Genomic DNA, 17,990 nt, shown 5'->3' with positions numbered 1-17,990 from the left:
CTGTTCTACAGTTTCTAGAAGTTTTAGGACCTTTTCTTCGTTCCAGTCACTCCCACATTTCTCAGAGCCAGACTTGGGTGTAGGTTTCCATCCAGTGTGCTGGGACGCATTAGCCCTTTTTACTTAAGCCTGTTAACTTGGGGACCTTTTCTTGAATCATTCTTTTGATTTCCTCTGCCCCATTTTTCTCAGTTTTATTTTGGAACTCCTGCTGTCGGCATGTTGGACCTTAAGACTGGCCCTCTCTTTTATTTCTTTTTTCCTCTATTTTCTTTCCGTTTGACTTTTTTGATTTACTCTGTGGAAGAGTCCTTCATCTTCTGTATCTTGAATTGAATTTTTCACCTTTGCTGCCCTGTTTTAAACTTCGAAGAACTCTTGTTCCCCAACAGTTCTTTTTTCATAACACCCTGTTCTTGGCGATGCTTTCTCCTTGTAGTTCACAGCAAATATTGTTGATAGTTTTAGCATTAAAAAACAGTTCTAAAAGCATGTGGTCCATGCTGCTTCCAGGCTGCCTTGTCCTTTGTGACTGTTCTGCCTGTCCTTGTGTTTGGCTTCAGAGCTCCTCAGAGGCCTGATGGCAGGTCTAGTGGTGCTGGGCGCATGAGGGCTGCCCATATGAGGGCTGTGACCTGAGTAGCAGGACCTCTTCCTGAGCTGTTGCCCCTGCACCAGTGGGTGCTGAGATTGAGACAGTGAGTCAGAGGAGTCAGACTCTGAGCATGAAGAAATACTTACCTATTCTGTGCATACCATGCTTTTTTGTGTATGTTTCAGATAACATTGAAATCCATCTCTGTAGGTCTCAGTGGCTCTTTGAGTGAGTACAGGTGATAGGAAATGACTGTGCCAGCATTTGATTGGCAGTGTTTTTTCTTGCTGGTACAGAACTGTGGGTTAGCTTATGACTGATGCTATCCTGGACTTGTTGGATCACATGTCTCTAGCTTGAGGCAAGATGCCAGGCTGCTCTCCTGGTCCACGCCCCTCTGGGGGCTGGCCGGCCTCTCTCTGGCTCAGGGCTGGGTCAGGTCAGCCTGCGATTCCTGCAGAGGTGTGTTGCTGAAGTCAGCTGGTTTCCAGTCCTTGCTTCCTATCTGCCCTGGGTGGAAACATCAACTCCTTTTGGAAGTCAAAGAAGAACATATCAGGAGCAGGCAACCTAGAATAGTTGTGCCTCTTTAAATGTAAAATTGTCAGGGAAGCAGATTGTCTGTTTCAATGTAAAATGGTATGTTTGTGCTATGCTCACCATTTGGATGTTGGACTTGGTGCTTTAAGTTGAGTTAGGGTGTGTTTGTGCCACGTGACATGCAGCATATTTTACTTTGAAAACCACAATGTCAACAGTGCTTTGGGTCATACATCTAAAGCTAGAAAGTTCTCACCTTTAATCGTGGCTGTTGCTGGTGTTTTATGTGGGTAGCAGCTCACTACCCCCAATGTTGTTTTTAGTGTTGTTAAAAGATTTAATTATTTCAAACAGAAAAAAATGGTGTCGGTATTTTCATTTTAGTGTAGGTAGATTTTGGATGGCGCACAGCACATTCATTAAAAAATGCTAGCACTTGCTGTGATGAATTCTAGGAGGCGTCGATAATTCAGAGATAAAGGAGAAAAGTTCCTTGTCTTGATTGATTTGTGTTTTGTTGGGGCTTGAAAAACACACCTTAATAATTGTTCTGTGCTACGACAGCTCCAGAGTAGAAAGGGACTCGTGTGAATTTCAGCAGGGAGGAGAGGTGTCAGCCCTGAGTTCAGGCCTGGGAGACTGTCAGCAAGCATGCAGGAGGCCGGCGGGTAGTGGGCGCTTGAGAGTTGCTTGGTTATCTCCAAGCCCTGGTTTCTCTACATCAGTGTGCATGTAACGCTTCCCTTTGGGTGACAGAAGACTCTCAGTCATTTTATTTCCTGACTTGAAATCCTCCAGTGCTTCTGGACTTTAGGGTGAACGTCATGGTTTCACAGTTTAACCTTTCTTGTTCTGGGCCCTGCTTCCCTCCAGTCCCACCTTCTTCCCTCTGTCCTGTCTCGCTCCTTCTGAGTTCAGCTCACGCCTTTCTTAGCACAGGAGAGCCTCTGACAGGCATGTGTGCTGACATAGGTGGAAAATACCGCAGACAGTGCTGGGAAGCCAGCCCCCTGCCCCCAGGAGCTCACAGTCCATTTGGGAGGATGGACATTTGTGGTTGTGAACTAAAACTGCCCGCTGTCACAGGTACATGGAGGAAAAGCATACACACCAGGCTTTGTAGAGCTTCCAGAAAGGCATTTCTGGTGTTTTCTGCTGAGTTCTTCCCCCGCCCCCTGCAGTGGGAGCTGTTTCTGCTCTCCTGGTCCTGACTGCCCTGGCTTGTGTCAGACTCCTGAGGGCAGCCAGCACGGCCACAGCCTTGAACGTGAGCACTCACCGTTAGACAGGCTCACCTCACATCACGTCTTGACTCCATGTAGACTGACCTGAGCAGGGGGTTCCCCCATGGGGGGCTGTGCACACAAGCAGTCAGGGTCATCAGGGACTTTATGACACTTAAAGGGGCAACCTTAGACTCCATGCATGAGTGACTTAGTGATGTTTGAATAATTGCGCAAAACAGGAAGTTAAGCTTTAATGGACTGGACTTACGTGAACATCTTTTCTATAACATGCAAAGGGGTATATAAATGCACGAGGTTTTTATATATATAAAAGTCTCGTCCCACTGCTGCCATGTCCTGGCTATGACTCCCTGGAAGGTTGTGCTGTGAATTGAGTATGTGGTGTCTGTTTTTAAGGTTTGTTTGTTTGTTTTTAAGGTCTTGTGGTCTGATTCTTCAATCACATCAGTAACCAAATCTTCCTCTGAAGTGACTGAATTTATTTCAAAGGTAAGGTGATTTAAGGGTTCTTATAAAAATTACAGGGTCCCATTCATCATGGTCAAAAGGCAGCCTGACGTCCGTGGATGCTACCTTGAGCCATGGCAGTGAGTGCAGGGTGGGCATTCGCGCTCTGGCGGAGCGTGTGGTCCACAGTCCTTCCCATTGTTGAGAACTAGCTGGGGCAGAAAGATGTGAGTCCGCGGGTGCCGAGGGCTGTTTGGCTGGTGGAGGTTTGTTGCTTTCCAGCCACGGCTGAGGGAGAGGCTCCCATGGGCGGCGGTGGGCAGAGACTTCACCTGCTTCCACCTTCATGTGTTTACATATTGAATCTTCCTGTTTGTTTTTATTTTTTCAAATATTTTAAAAAATTGAAAGGCAGATGTTGTACACCCTGCTTGTTTTCAAATTGATTCAACGAAAACCGTTTCAACAACAAGCTGCACTGGTAAATACCTCTTTACCCCCATACACACATGTGCGTGCACACACGCCTGCATGTTTAAAGTCGCTCAGCCTAGCCTGTGCCAGGCGGTGAACCACGTTAGCCACAGTCGCGCATCTGAGGTGGTCACCTTCGTCGAGTGGAGCCAGCACAGCTGCGGTGTCTCCAAAGTGCAGCTGGCAGTTTGATTATAAGATGAGGGAAAACATCCCATGGGAGAAAATCGAGCTGAAAAGCTTGGACAGAAGTTGCTCGATCACATCTCTCGTTTTGGCCTGCCCTGCCCTGAAGGGCGCCACAGGCCTTCTTTCTAGGGCTGTGGGTCCTGCCCCGGGCTCTCCCGTCCCTCTGCAGCATGTAGACCGCTGAGTTTCCTCTCTTCTGGGCCTCCCCACTCGTTCTGTGATAAGGCGCTTCTCTGGACTCCGCTCATGCTGGCAGACCCTGCTGCTCTTGTCTGGCTATCTGCAGCAGCTGACACTCACCTGACTTCGGGTCCTCTGCCCTTCTGGGCCTCTGCCTCACTATCGTGTCCATTGCCTCCTTCAGTATTTCTTCTCCACTGCCTCCTCCTGGGCCTTGAGTTACGTGCACTTGGCCCTGTCTTCAGGTTGAGGGATGTTTCTCCTCAGCTCTGTCCAGGTTGCTGAGGAGCTGAATTCTTCATCTCAGGTACCATAATTTTAGAGGTTTTTGTTCATTTTCAAGTAATCTAATAGCTCTGATATCTGGGTTATTTCTGAGTCTGGTTCTGATGAGTATCTTGACAATCGATTACCACCTCTTTTTTATCTTATAATTTTTGATTGAATGTTAGACATCATGTCTAGAACTAGCTGGGAAATGGAATCCATCAAACCATTAGTGCGGCTTCAGGTTAGTCTTATCAGGAGCAGAGCTGGGTTTGGGTTCCCCCAACGAGACCTGCTGGTCCCTGGAGCCTTGAGAGGAGTGTGGTGTGGTCTTGCCTCACCTGTGGAACAGAGGGGGTCTTTCTGCCCCGTTGATTCCACTCCCAGGGAGGGTGCTGTTACTTGTTGCTGGTGATAGGTTTGTGGTGGGCATGGGGGCTGCCCGTCCTGGTGCAGCCCAGGCTCCAGGCACAGGGTTGGGGCCGTTTCTCAGCGTCACTGCCCTTCCCTCCCCAGCAGCGGACCTGGTCCACTCTGTGCTCCTGCCGGCCCTTCCTCTCAGGAGGGCTTCCTGCCCTTCCTCGGGGCTGGAGGGGTTTTCTTTTTACCTTCCCTGAGAAATGACCAGTGTCAGGAGGACTTCCTCTTCTTCCTCTTCTCCCAGAGGCAGGAAGGTGTTCTGCCTCATCCCCAGAAACTTGGGGGTTGTGCTTGAGCTCTGGGAGCAGGCGCCATCTCATCTCTCCCCCAGTGGCCTGTGGGCTTTCTGCTTTGGATGGGGAAGCAGGCTCCAGGGGGTAGTATGGGGCTTCTCGCCTGGCCCCCAGGATAGCTGTTGCACCCTGTGCCACCTGCAGAGGCTCCCTGCGGCCTGCCGCCCACAGAAGAGAGCTCAGAAGTGAGGGCACAGCCTCCCTGCCCCGTGCCTGGGCTCCTGGCCGGCTGCTGCCTGACCCGCATTCAGCCTGTGGGGCGTGTTTATCCCTGCCCATTTCCTCCGCCCGCTCGTATGGCAGCCGCCTCTTCCTCGTGCTCTGCCGTGACTGGACGGCTCATGTGCACTGTCTCCTCGGAGGGCAGGTCCCTGTTGGAGTTGGGTCAATGTGGTGGCTTTGCCGCCCAGCTCCCTGTGTTGTGGTGGGCTGTGGCTTCCTACGTCCCAGTGAATGCAGAAGCCCGGACTCACACCAGCAGACGCCACCTCCTTGACCTGCCCAGGTGTCTCTCACACTGAGTCCTGGTTCTGTAAAGTGGATCGTGCAATACTTCTTGGGCCTTTTTGTCTCTTTCAGTTGTCTCAGCTGTATCCTGAAGAAAATTTGGAGAAATTCATTCCTTGCTTAGCTGGCCCAGATTCCTTTTATGTAGAGCGAAACCACATGGATCTGGAAGCGGACCTGAGGTAATGCTCCTCTCCCGTCCACCCCTCCAAGGCCATGGAGAGCAGCCCCCTGCAGCAGCACCGTGTGAAACAACCCGGGCATGCTTTTGAGGATATACAAGTGAAGGAATTCCAAAGTATATGCCACCATGTGCTGTAATTTTGACAGTCTTACGAAATAAAATCTGGTTATTTTTTCTGTCCTGTAGTAGAAAGGATGAAAGGGAGACCTAATAAAACGTCTCCTGGGCCCAGTGTCTCTGGACCCTGAGGGTGTCCTGCACGCTGTCCTGTACATGCTTGTGGAGGGAGCCCTGCTGCCAGGGCCCAGGGACTGGGCCCGCCGTCGGAGTGCCCCCCGGCAGCGGAGACCACAGGCCGCATGTTGTGGGCCCCGAGAGACTCTGTTCATGCAGTGTAAACGAGGGAAGGGGCTCCGGGAGACACACGAATCCTGCCAAGAGCTAAACTGAATAAAACAGGAAGATTAGAGGTTAAGACACTTCTGTTTACTATTTCTCTGATACAAATGTCTCTTAATTGAAAATTAAAATCTCTCTCCCAGTTACTTTTTGGTAATAATACATTTTTATGCTGATAAAACGACTCTGTTTCTTTTTTAGGTATTTGGCTTCATTACCTTCTCATGTGTTAAAAAATGACCACGTTAAGAAATTTTTCAGCACTTCTTCTCCCACCCAACAGCTTCAAAGTCCAAGTGAGTTTGTAAAATGTAATTCAGTAAAAGTAGAAATATTTTTATGGTCTGTGAATGAATTATTTTCATTTTAACTTGCAGGTCCTGGCAACCCTTCCCTTTCTAAAGTCGGTACCATGATGGGCGTGTCTGGAAGGTGAGACTTCTACCATGCAACCAGCACATTTCCATCAGCCTTGCTACAGAGCTTGCTTCACTGTGTGTCAGTAGTTGTTTCTGGAGTTGAGGCATTCTTGATCTTAGTCTTAACTAGTAATATTGGATAAGAATTGGATAGAGATAATCCACTTTTTGATTTCTCAAAAAATAGGAAAAAAGGGGTTCTCTGAGCCACTGGAATTAGAATTCCCAAAGACCCTTATTGCAAATGCCAGTTTCTGGGCCCTATACATTCTAGGAAACTAGAATTTCTGAGAATCTTCATTTTTACAAGCTCTCAGGGAGTGATTAAATCCATGAAGGGCCAGAGTTGCTGCTCTAGGGGTTCTCTGCCGGCTGGGGCCCGACAGTGGTTGTGGTGGTGCCCAGGTGACAAGCGGACTGTCATCTGTGTGGACTGACAGCCTTCACTAAAATGGGCTGACCTCACATGTGGTGTTTGTGTGTGCACGCACACACACACACACTTGGTCCTACGGATGCTAGTCAGGCAAGGAGGTCTTTGATGTCCTGCCTTTCTTGTTCACCCCCTCACCTGGAGTATGTGAGCACATGATAAATCTGTGGGTCTGCAGTTTAGTGTGGAAGGGGCTGGGACAAAGAGAGATGCTTTTGCTCCTTCCAGCTTTCTGGAATTTACTTTAAAAAAAAAAGTTTGGAGTCGATTTTAGTATATGATTGTCAGTATCATCCTATGATAGAAACAACAGAAAAAAACTAGGCAGCTCAACCAGAAGTCTGGCGGTGACACACACATGTGTGTACACATGCTCAGGCCCCGTGTCTAGACAGGTGCGCACACACATCCATGTCCACACATGGTCACCCGGGGCAGTGGTGTAGTGGCAGAGGCAGCAACTTGAAGGCTGGTAGTGGAATCGGCCACAGATTCAGGACAGACTGAGGAGCCTGGTCTTGAGTGGAGGCCGTGAATGTTTGAAAACCACCTGTCTGCTGTCCTTGCAGGCCTGTGTGTGGAGTGGCCGGCATCCCATCCTCTCAGGGCAGCGCCCAGCACCATGTGCAGCACTCGGCCAGCGCGGCCGCCTTGCCCCACTGCTCGCACTCGGGGGGTGCAGGCTCAGCTCTGGCCTACCGGACCCCGATGGACAGCTCGCCCACCATCCTGATGCCGTCCAGCCTGCAGGCCCCGCAGACCCAGGAACAAAACGGGATTTTAGACTGGCTTCGGAAACTGCGTTTGCACAAGTATTACCCTGTCTTTAAACAGCTCACGATGGAGAAGGTATGTTGGTTACTGGCAGGCAGATAGAACACGCTTGTTGTCTCGGGTGATCTTTCTTCGGACCTTGTTCCCAGAGGAACCAAGCTGGGTTTCGGCAGTGTTTGTGTCGTGGAGGTCGTGCCACTTGGTCCTTAACACTGCCAGGTGCATGCCCCCCAACTCCCGGGAGCTCACTGGAAGGGGCCGTGGATTTGAATTTGAAGCTGCCTGCAGTTGGAAACAAAAACTGGAACATAGATTGCTTGTGAACAAACAGCTTTTTAAAGGTAGTTTGGGGTCTTCCCAAGTAGATACTTGCTGTGTGTGATGTGAAGGGTGTTGTGCCTCCAGCCACCCTGCAGTGGGTGGAAGTAGTGGATTCTGGTGCTCACACCCCCTTTCTTAGATGCCCCTCAGTGAAGGCCTTTTTAAAGGATCCCACATACTTTGACCCAGGTAAACGCTGGCTGATGACCTGGCTTTCTTAAGGGCATATAGCTAAAGGAATAGATGAATTTTGTATTTTTCAAGCAGTCCTACATAGAAAGTATTTTTATAATAGAATTTTGACAAGAAGCATTTTTTTTTCCCATGGTTAAATTCTGAAATTTCAAGTTTCAATATCTCTGATAAATTAGACCTATAGGGGATGTTTGAACTCTGAGCGCCCCCTGCTGGATAAAGTGCTGTGGTAGCTTTGATCTCTGTAAACATTTCCTGCGTCCAAAAATCTGCAATTGAAGAACTAGAAATCAAGCTTTTACTGCTAATAAAAAACACATTTTAAGTGTATTTTCAGTACTCTCAGTTTAGGATTCATAAGTCTTAAAAACAACAGATTTTACTATCCTTGTTCATGATCAGTTTAAAAAGTTGTAGTGTTACGTATGTAGTTGAAAAGGCTAAAATCACAGATCATATTATGGACCGTCACAAGAACCAAGTAGGATATTTTTCTTAGTGTAAGGGCAGTGGGTTAGGTTTCCATTCAGTTTGGATGGCATCTGCTTTTCTGGATCACTTGCTACTCAACAGAGTTGCTGGTGTCCCATGATTCTAAGAAACAAGAGCTGCTAAAGAGGACGATGCTCCTGTCTGTGGGAGTCGGTCCGTCCCTGGAGCAGGAGACATTTCCGTGAATTGCATCCCAGTAGCAGTTGAGACTGCAGGACACTGTCCTTATCACCTGCCCGCACAGCACGTGCCTTCCAGGGGCCCCACCTTCCCCCAGCTCCGGTTCAGACACCTGTGCCGGAGGCTCGGGAAACACAGCCTGTGACCCTCAGATGCAAAATGGGTGTCTTGTATTTTGGACTCTGGACACCAAGTCACCTAGCAAGTAAATGTTGTAATGTTTTCCTGTCTTTTATTATCTGCTTAAGTTTTATGGGTTTACGTATCCGAGGGGTCGAATATGTTTATTAAGTTAAACTGCAAGTTCATTGTTTTCAGAATCCTAGTTAATTCTCAGTAACTTTGTAATTTGTTTCTTCTCTGGAAGTTTCTGAGCCTTACGGAAGAAGATCTAAATAAATTTGAATCCCTCACCATGGGAGCAAAGAAAAAACTGAAGACTCAACTGGAGCTGGAGAAGTGAGTGTGAGATTGTTTATGAAATGTGTTCATTTTAGTTTCTAACATGAGTAACAGATACTAGGACTTGTTACTGCTGGTGGCTTAGCAAACCTTAATTAATACTCTTAAAACTCTACAAATGTGGCTTTGGTTTGCTAGCAACAACCCTTTAGAGTGAATCTGACAAGTCGGTTATCTTCTACCCTAGGGATTATTTTGATGGAAATCATCCTTGTGAGGAATATGTGTACTTAAGTAGCGTCTGTGAAGCATTGGAGAAGGAAATGGCAACCCGCTCCAGTAGTCTTGCCTAGAAAACCCCATGGACGGAGAAGCCTTGTAGGCTATAGTCCATGGGCTCGCAGAGTCGGACACGACTGAGCGACTTCACGACCTCTCACGTGAAGCACTGAGAGTTTGTTCAGCAGAACTAACACTCGGCTGTTGGTGTGCTTTCCTGTCGCACAGGGAGAAGTCAGAGAAACGGTGCCTGAACCCCTCGGCTCCTGCCCCGGTCAGCAGCAGCGGGGTGGCCCGCGTGCCCCCCACCAGCCACGTGGGGCCCGTACAGACGGTGCGAGGCAGCCATGCTGCAGGTGGGTGGCCGGGTGCACCCCAACCCAGGGCCCTTCTGGGGAGGATCAGACCTTAGGTCACACCGCTTTTCCATTTTCATCTGCTAGTACTTAGTTGCTTTTCATCATTTTAGTTCTTGTAGTTTCTGCAGTAGACAAATAGAAGGGACCTTAGGTTCACAGCTGGAGACGGGTGACTTGCCTGAAGTTGTTTGGGCAAAAGGTTTAGACCCAGAAACTGCTCTGGTGAGAGGGAAAGAACAGGAAGTGTGAAAATAGATGCCAGTCTCTCCCCTTCACATGGGTGCAGAGAGGTGGCCCTAGGCTGCTGCCCTGCAGGTCCACCCTGCAGTCCTTGATGCCAGACCACCAGCCTTCTCCCCTTCCCCCTGCCTTCCTCTCCTCAGGGGGTGGTGGAGGACCACGGTAACAGCCCTTCTGCTGTTTTCCTTATGCACTAGAAACATCAAGAGTGACAGGAACTTCCGAAGAAAAAACTGCCAGTGCATCTTTTCGGTACTTGTTTGACCGAAAAGGTCTTGTGTCCCGGGGCCTCAGCACACAGAGGTCTCTGTTGGAGGGCTGCTCTGGGAGCACCTGGTGGTTGGTGCTTCTCCTGGTCTGGCACGTGCTTGGGGAGCCGAGGCCATGGCCACGTGTGCACCTGCTGAGCATGGGAGCCTCAACCCTGTGTGCGTAGGGACAGGGTAGGACCTGCCTCCTTGGGGCTGATGTAAAGACGAGTGCAACAGGCATGCCTGCGGGCGGGAGAGGCGGGCACAGCCAGCGCTGTGTCCTGTGGCTCGAGGACCTCAGTGCCACCTTTGGACTGTCACCTGTGCCTTCTCCACAGCGCTGCGGGTGGAGGTGGAGCAGCCCCCTCACCAGACGGCCCGGGAAGGCAGCTCCTCCGAGTGCTCCAGCTCCTCGCCCAGCCCGATGGGTGTGCAGGCCCGGGAAGAGAGCTCTGACAGCGCGGAAGAGAACGACAGACGTAAGGATGCCCTTCCTTCCTATGTGGCTCGCGAGGCACTGCCCCCGCCCGGCCCAAGCAGGCTGTGCTGATGCTGTTTCCACCTCTAGGTGTAGAGATCCACTTGGAGGGCCCTGACAAGGAGAAGCCCGTGATGCTGCTGAACCACTTCACGTCAAGTTCCGCCCGGCCCACGGCGCAGGTCCTCCCCGTGCAGAACGAGGCGGGCTCCACCCCGTCGGGCCACCACTCGCTTCCCCCCCAGATGATGACGGCGGCCTCGCACATCGCACCCATCCGGATGCTGAACTCCGTGCACAAGGCGGAAAGGGGGGGCACGGACATGAAGCTCCTCTCGTCCTCTGTGCACTCGCTGCTGTCCCTTGAGGAGCGCAGTAAAGTCTCTGGACCAAGAAGCAGCATCAAAGTGGACAAGAGCTTTGGCAATGCCATGATGGACGCGCTCCCCTCGTCCACCCCCCATCAGCCCATGCAGGTCCTCTCCGGACTCGCCGAGAGCAGCTCCGTGTCGCCCACTGTCTCCTTTGGTCCCCGCACCAAAGTCGTCCACGCGTCCGCGCTGGACAGGGTGATGAAGCCGGCACAGCAGCCGGCCCTGGTGGTGGAAGCCAGCACCGCTGCCGCGGGGACGTCCAGCACCGTCTTCCACGTGGCTCGGCCGCCCATCAAACTCCTGGTGTCTTCGTCTGTCCCTGCGGATTCCGCCATCTCTGGGCAAACCTCCTGTTCTAACAATGTGCAAATAAGCGTGCCCCCTGCAATAATAAACCCCCGGACTGCTCTGTACACAGCCAACACCAAAGCTGCCTTCTCTGCGATGAGCAGTGTGCCCGTGGGCCCCCTGCAGGGCAGCTTCTGTGCGAACAGCAACACTGCCGCCTCCAGTAGCCACCCTTCCCCGTCCTTCGCAAACATGGCCACTGTGCCCAGCTGCCCGGCCCCCAGCTCCAGCCCCGCGCTCTCCTCGGTCCCCGAAAGCAGCTTCTACAGCAGCAGTGGTGGCGGCGGTGGCGGCGGCAGCTCCCCCGGGAACCTCCCCGCCTCGGCCCAGAACCACCACCACCACCACCACCATCAGCAGCAGCCGGTGCCCCAGCAGCCGGCGCCCGCCCCGCCGCCCGGCTGTGTTGTGTGCACGTCGTGCGGCTGCAGCGGGAGCTGCGGCTCAAGCGGCCTGACCGTCAGCTACGCCAGCTACTTCCAGCACCCGTTCTCGGGGCCCTCAGTCTTCCCCTTCCCGTTCCTGCCCTTCAGCCCCGTGTGCGGCAGCGGCTACGTGGGTGCCCAGCAATATGGCGGCGGCGCCTTCCCAGTCGTGCACTCGCCCTACGGCAGCGGCGTGGGCCCAGAGCCCGTGCTGGGCGGCCAGTCCGCCTTCACCGTCCCGCCTGTGCAGAACTTCATGGGGGCGGCGGGCGTCTACCAGGCCCAGGGCTTGGTGGGCAGTAGCAATGGTTCCAGTCACAAAAAGAGCGGGAACCTCTCGTGTTACAACTGTGGGGCCACCGGTCACCGCGCTCAGGACTGCAAGCAGCCGTCCATGGACTTCAATCGGCAAGGTAAAGGCTCTCGAGGTGGAGAGATCCAGACAGGAGTGTCCTTTTTATGAAAATAATAATCAACTTCCTTTTTTCTAAAGCAAGCAAGAAGTGATTTTCAAGTGCTCTCTGAAAAGGCACCAAACTCTTGATGGGCTGTGCAGCCCCGAGGGCAGCTTTGGTTCTGAGACTGTCTTTATGATTTCCGCCTGCTCCTCACTCCAGTGTGGCTCGCTGGCCGTGGCCCGATGGCTCCGCGGTCTGTTCTTTTGTGCCACGTGACTGGGGAGCAAGCGTGGGTGATTGAGAGCCACCCCAGTGTTACCTGAGAACCGAGGGCGTGGCGTGTGAGCGCAGGCGCTGCCGATGGGACTCTGTCCCCGCTTGTGTCCCCGGTCCAGAGTGGCGTGGCCGTGGCCGCCGTGTGGCTCCGTGGTGTCCTCGCTCCCTGTGCTGTATCTTCCTCCTCCCCCCTTTCCTACTTCCACTCGCTATTTTTTTGTCTCCTTTAGTCAGGTGTGTGTCGCTTTCGTTACCACACCAGGTTTGTTCTTGCTGTTTTTCTGGGCATGGGGAAAGCTGGACAGTCAGCCACTTGCTTTCTGGAGACTTTTGAGGGGAGCTGCACAGACAGCCTGGAGTCGGGTCTGGTGGCAGGTGGGGTGCCTGTGGGCTGTGGCCACCCCCGTTGACAGATGGTGCTGCGTCTCCTGAGGCAGCGAGCCCAGAGCCCACTGTGGGGTCGGGCCTCCCTGGCCCTGCCCCAGGGAAGGGGCCAATTCTTGCTGTCTGAGCTCCCAAAGTTTGAGGGAAAGGACTGGGAACTAGGTAGTCTCTGCACCCTTTGTCTGATATGATAAACTTTACAAAAGAGTTTGGGGGTGCAGCAGGGGAATTGGGAGTGGTTAGAAGAGGTGGTTTAGATTTCCAGCACCCAAATCTTGACCAGTGACTCCGGAAATAACTTTGGACAGATCATGGCAGTAATTCTATGGTGATTCAAATTTGATCTCTTTTTTTTTTTTTCCCCCTTCTCTAGGTACTTTTAGGTTGAAATATGCCCCTCCAGCAGAAAGTCTGGACTCCACAGATTGATATTTTTCTCTGGCAACAGAACACTATTAAGCCATGGAGACCTAAGGAAAATTAAATACAAAACTGAGAAGTCTAGTTGCTGTTGAGCTTAATATTTTTAATCCAAAGGTGCTTTACTTTACTAGACTGGATAGAAAACCTAGCGTAGGAATGCATCAAACTCAGTTTTATTGCCAAAATCCTAGACGGGAGCTTGATGTCAGGACTGGCCTAGTGGGTATCTCCACTATGGGTGAAAACTGGCCACCTCCACCCTTGGTCGCAATGCAGAGACCTGCCGTCTCCTGAAGAGCATTGCCATAATTGGTCCTTCTAGGCTCACACGTAATTCCAGGGCAGCTACGTGAGGTTGGAATCGAGAACTGAAGGTCGGAGTTCTCCAAGTGGAGTTCTACCAGTCGGACTCTTGACACCCCTGGTGAGGGAAAATGTCGCCTTTGTTTTGTTCTGTTTGTTCTGTTTTGTTCTTAACAGTGGTTAGGCACTAATCTCTGGGCTTTTTAAGGATTGCACTACAGAAGAATGTAAACTGATGTCAATCTCTGCAGTTCTGGGAGACAGACTCCCTGAGACCAGTCAGTGCAAGACACTCAGAGAATCCGTCTTTATAGAGTCGGCACCAGCAGGCTACATGACTTAGTACACAACAGAGATTTTAGTATTCCTTCCCTCCTTAAAAGCACTTGTAGCAGTTTCAGGTTTTTATTTTTATTTCTTCCTGCAAATACATTTAAACTACATTATTAAATAGAAATAGTTACTTGCAACAACTTAATTTCTAAAAGGGTCCAAGTCCCAGAGAATCCCTAGCTGTCAAAGCTTTGAGGACACCTTCCTTCCCAGCCCTTCAGAGCTTTGAGTCCTGTCGTCTTTCCCGTGAAGGAACCCTGGCAGACGCGATAGCAGCATGGCCTCGTGAGCGGCACTGACGGGAGGCTGCGTATCCTTAGCCAAGTTTGCAAGTTATTTTATCTCCCATGGACTTCCCAAGGACCCCAAGGCTCACTGCTAACGGATTCACACTTGAGACAGACCTTTCAACAATAATACAGTCCTACAATCTCTGAGCAAACGACTGAAATTTTCTCCTGTCAACTTCTTTTGTATTAGGCTCTGTATCAATAGTTAATTCCATTTAAAAAATTACCGGAAAACTACAATAGAAAGTGGTTAAGACTCTGAAAGAGACTACACCGACAGGACAGAGCTGCAGGATCTGCAGAAGTCTAGTTTTATCAAGGTGGGAAATAAAGTCCACCACGCAGCTCTCAGTTTTACCCCACTGCACTGAGAGCTTTTGTTGTGAAAGTTAGGGACTTAAAGCTTCATGGCTAAAGGGAATTTTGTGCTTCAATAATACTGTTTTAAATGCTACAGCCTTCAATGTTAAAATACCGATTGGTAAGGCCTTGCCCAGGGATTTTCCAGTTGAATATTTAAAAGAGAAGAAAATAATAATACTCAGACCATTCTTAAAATGGGACAATCAGCCTCATGCAAAATTGGTGTAAATCAAAAGAGTACCCTAGAATTTGAGGCATTGTGTTGTAAGGCTTCAAATTTTTGAGATCAGTTTCCTGACTTCTTGGAAACTAAAGCAGAAAGTTGTTACTTTTTTTAATGAAAGGCTTTTAGTAGAGTTTTTTAGAGTTTTATTTTAGTAGAGTTTTATTTCTATGCAATGCAGAATTGACAGACCTCTGTATTCTCTCTCTTCTTGGCACACAGTATTATCTACAGTTTTGAAGTAATGATGATGCTTACAACAGCTTTTTGGGGGAATGTTACATTGATCTCTTAAATTATAAACACTACAAAATGTCAAAATTGTGAGAACTGACACAACTTTGCCTTAAAGAGTACTAGACTGGAACTTGTCATATTATGTTTAAGGAAGACTTGGAGTGTTCATTGATGTTTACGATTTTAATATTTCTGAAGGCCGTTACAGTGGCCTGGATATGTGCTGAAAGCCAAACTTTTAAAATTTTTTGGTTTTTTTTTAAACAAAGAACTATTTTAAATAAATCCTATTTCAACACAGTGAAATTGTTGAAAACCGTCTCATAACAAAAGAGAAAAATCATATTTAGGTTTTTTTTTGTTTTAGTCGTCAGTATTGGGGAATGAAAGTGTCTGTTGTTACCCTTATAACTGTTTTGATAAATATTAGAGGTTAGCGTTAAATACAACAAAAAATCAGAACAAACTTCAGTTTGAAGTATGACATTCAAATTGAGAGAAATAGGTTCAGACATTGTGTGGCTGTGTTCCAGTCATCAGAAGTCTCAGAGAAACTTCTAGCTGTCTTTGAAAATGCATGTGTGGCCACTCAGAGTTGCTAACGGTAAAATGTAAACACAGGACACACAGGCACAGAGCATTCAGCTGCCGAACCGTGAGACCTCTTCTCGAGTGAGTGAGTCCCATACTCGAACTTGGGAATATTTGCGAGCAGTATTCACTCTGATGAAATTTCTCTCCAGAAGCAACCACAGTCAGTGAGCCTTAAGAGCATTTGGCATTTCCTTATCAGCTAGAAACACAGATCAAACTGACCCTTTCAACTAGTCATTGAAGTTGTGGGCTCAGTTTCCAAATGCTGTGGCCCCAGCCACTTTGCTCTGTGTAGTCTGTCATATTTTAAAGTTTCTATCCCCGAGAATGGGGAAAGTGGAATGTACAGATTGAAGTAGATACAACGTTGGGATAAAACACTAATCTTTGTTTTGTTTTTTAAAACAGAACACTCGATTTTCTACCTTATTTTCTAATTTTTATTTTATGATATTGAAAATTGGAAAGTGTATAAATGTTAAAACCTTCTAATTGCTAAAGAGCACTGAGAAAAATGGGAGCTAGCACTTAGAATAATAAAGACAAAACTATTTTCTTGAAAGCAGGTATGTGATTGGATGTTTTAAAAAACCAGCATCATTTATAATCTCCAAAAAATTACACGAGTTCCGCTTGTTAATATAGTAGTCAGTAGGTTCAGTATTTTAATTTACCAGTTTAGAATTCTAGGTCCTTTATCGCAAGAAGTCCCACATAGTTTATACTGCACGCTGTATGGAGGTGCAGAGCGGGTAGTAACTTTGCCTAACGTTACACGGCTGTAACGCGTTCCCGTCTGAGCACAGGCTGACCGAGGCTTGCATCTGTCCACTCACTCCAGTGTTGCTAGTGAGCACTTTTCTGAGCGGGAGCTGGGTTGCACCCTCCTCGCTTCTTGTCATTGTCACTCTTCCTGCTTCCGTGATGGCTTACTAGATGCCTTGCTAGTTTCACACACTGGTAACTGATGGTGTTACGTGTCCAAGAGTCTTAAAGGTTGTAAGGGAAACTGTGACCCTGCTCAGATCGACCACCCATCCAGTGGATGGGCCTGTGGATCCTGAGCGAGGTGGCCGTCCTTTCCAAAGTGCAGATGACTCCCAAAGAATGAGGCAGGTGACATTTACATCCATGGGTTCTGAAGAGGCTCAATTACTGAAAAGTCCCGAGGTTCTGAATCAAAGTGAGTATCTTTAATCAACACTCGCAAACTACGTACTGTGCTGGTTGAGGCCAAAGGTCAATGTTACTACACTGTTATTGGAGGGAGGGGAGCACCGGCTAGTCCATCCCGGTGCTGTGAGGAGCCCCTCATGCGTAAAGTTCTTAGATGCACAAAGACAGGCTTTGGTACTGAAACTGAAGACCTCGTGTACTCAAGAATCTTCACAGCTTCTATTGGACATATTTCTTTTTAGGAATGAAGGAAAATTCTCCCATTTTTGAGCCATTCTTTTATGTCAATTCTACAAAATTGCATGTAACTTTATAAATATTTTTAAAAGATATAGTTTTGTAAATATTTAATATTCTGCTAATTTGATTTTGAATTGTAAATGTCAAGTATTCTGTTTTTGGGGTTTTTATGTTTTATTATACTTTGTTAAAAAGGAAAAATTGTACATTTTTAGAATGTTTTTATGAGTAAATTTAATGTACTGAAAATAAAAATTAAAAAAAAAAAAAGGTTCTTTTTATTAGGTCTTTGTCTCATAGAATACGAGGCACATATCCTTTCCAATCGCAATTCTTGATTTCCAAGCTAGGGAAGTCTGTTCTTTCCGCCGCCTTCTCAGTGTTAAAAAAGGGATACCTGGTCTTAAATCCACTGTCTGGTTTCCTGGGTTTTAAAAAAATGTTCTATGAATAGAAATGTGAATTGATTTGGGATTGGTTTTAAGGTGTTCCAACTCCCAGTTCCATAATCAGGGTCAGCATTACTAGATCAACTGTCCTTCGGACGTTTCCAAACTCATGGTGAGTGTGCCCTGGCATCTGTGGCCATGTCCTCTCTGGACTCGAGTGGTGGCAGGTAACAAGCATGTGTTTGCCCTGGTCCATGGTGCTACCCTGAGCAGTGCAGGCCACAGAGAGAGAATTCAGGGACTTTCTCCCTAGCATGAAATTTCCAGTTTGGCTTGGTCTTCTCAGACTTGTGGATACCCGGAGAAAAACACGTGCATATGCATGGTTCCAGGACTGGTCAGGGTTCCTGTCAGGTAAGTAGCATCAGGAGACACAGCTGGCCACTCCTGGGACCTGCTAGGTTGCAGCCCCTCAGATAGGGAAGGCCTTCCTATGGTCATGCCTGGGGCCTCTGAGGATGGAGATCACGTGCACACCTGCTGTTTATACAGCTCCCAACCCGGCCATGTCAGGTACCACATACCACCACGTAATGCCTTCCAGACCACACCCCACACACAGTCAATACTTTGTGTGTTGTACTTTAGT

At 48.8% G+C, this 17,990-nt stretch overlaps 1 protein-coding gene across 1 annotated transcript in view; it reads left to right on the top strand.

Moving 5' to 3' along the window:
* The window catches only part of ZCCHC14 (zinc finger CCHC-type containing 14), a 47,568-nt gene extending 30,032 nt beyond the window's left edge, over window positions 1-17,536 (top strand). The window contains exons 4-13 of the mRNA XM_065925165.1: window positions 2,800-2,871; window positions 5,232-5,341; window positions 5,944-6,038; window positions 6,120-6,174; window positions 7,164-7,443; window positions 8,924-9,015; window positions 9,466-9,593; window positions 10,426-10,566; window positions 10,656-12,125; window positions 13,144-17,536. Coding sequence (XP_065781237.1) covers window positions 2,800-2,871; window positions 5,232-5,341; window positions 5,944-6,038; window positions 6,120-6,174; window positions 7,164-7,443; window positions 8,924-9,015; window positions 9,466-9,593; window positions 10,426-10,566; window positions 10,656-12,125; window positions 13,144-13,199 — 2,499 coding nt within the window. The 3' untranslated portion in view covers window positions 13,200-17,536. The remainder of the gene's footprint in view (window positions 1-2,799; window positions 2,872-5,231; window positions 5,342-5,943; window positions 6,039-6,119; window positions 6,175-7,163; window positions 7,444-8,923; window positions 9,016-9,465; window positions 9,594-10,425; window positions 10,567-10,655; window positions 12,126-13,143) is intronic.
* The last annotated feature ends 454 nt before the right edge of the window (window positions 17,537-17,990 follow it).

This window comes from Muntiacus reevesi, chromosome 2 (assembly GCF_963930625.1).
Source record: "Muntiacus reevesi chromosome 2, mMunRee1.1, whole genome shotgun sequence".
Lineage (NCBI taxonomy): Eukaryota > Metazoa > Chordata > Mammalia > Artiodactyla > Cervidae > Muntiacus > Muntiacus reevesi.
This window is presented reverse-complemented; position numbering and strand designations above follow the sequence as displayed.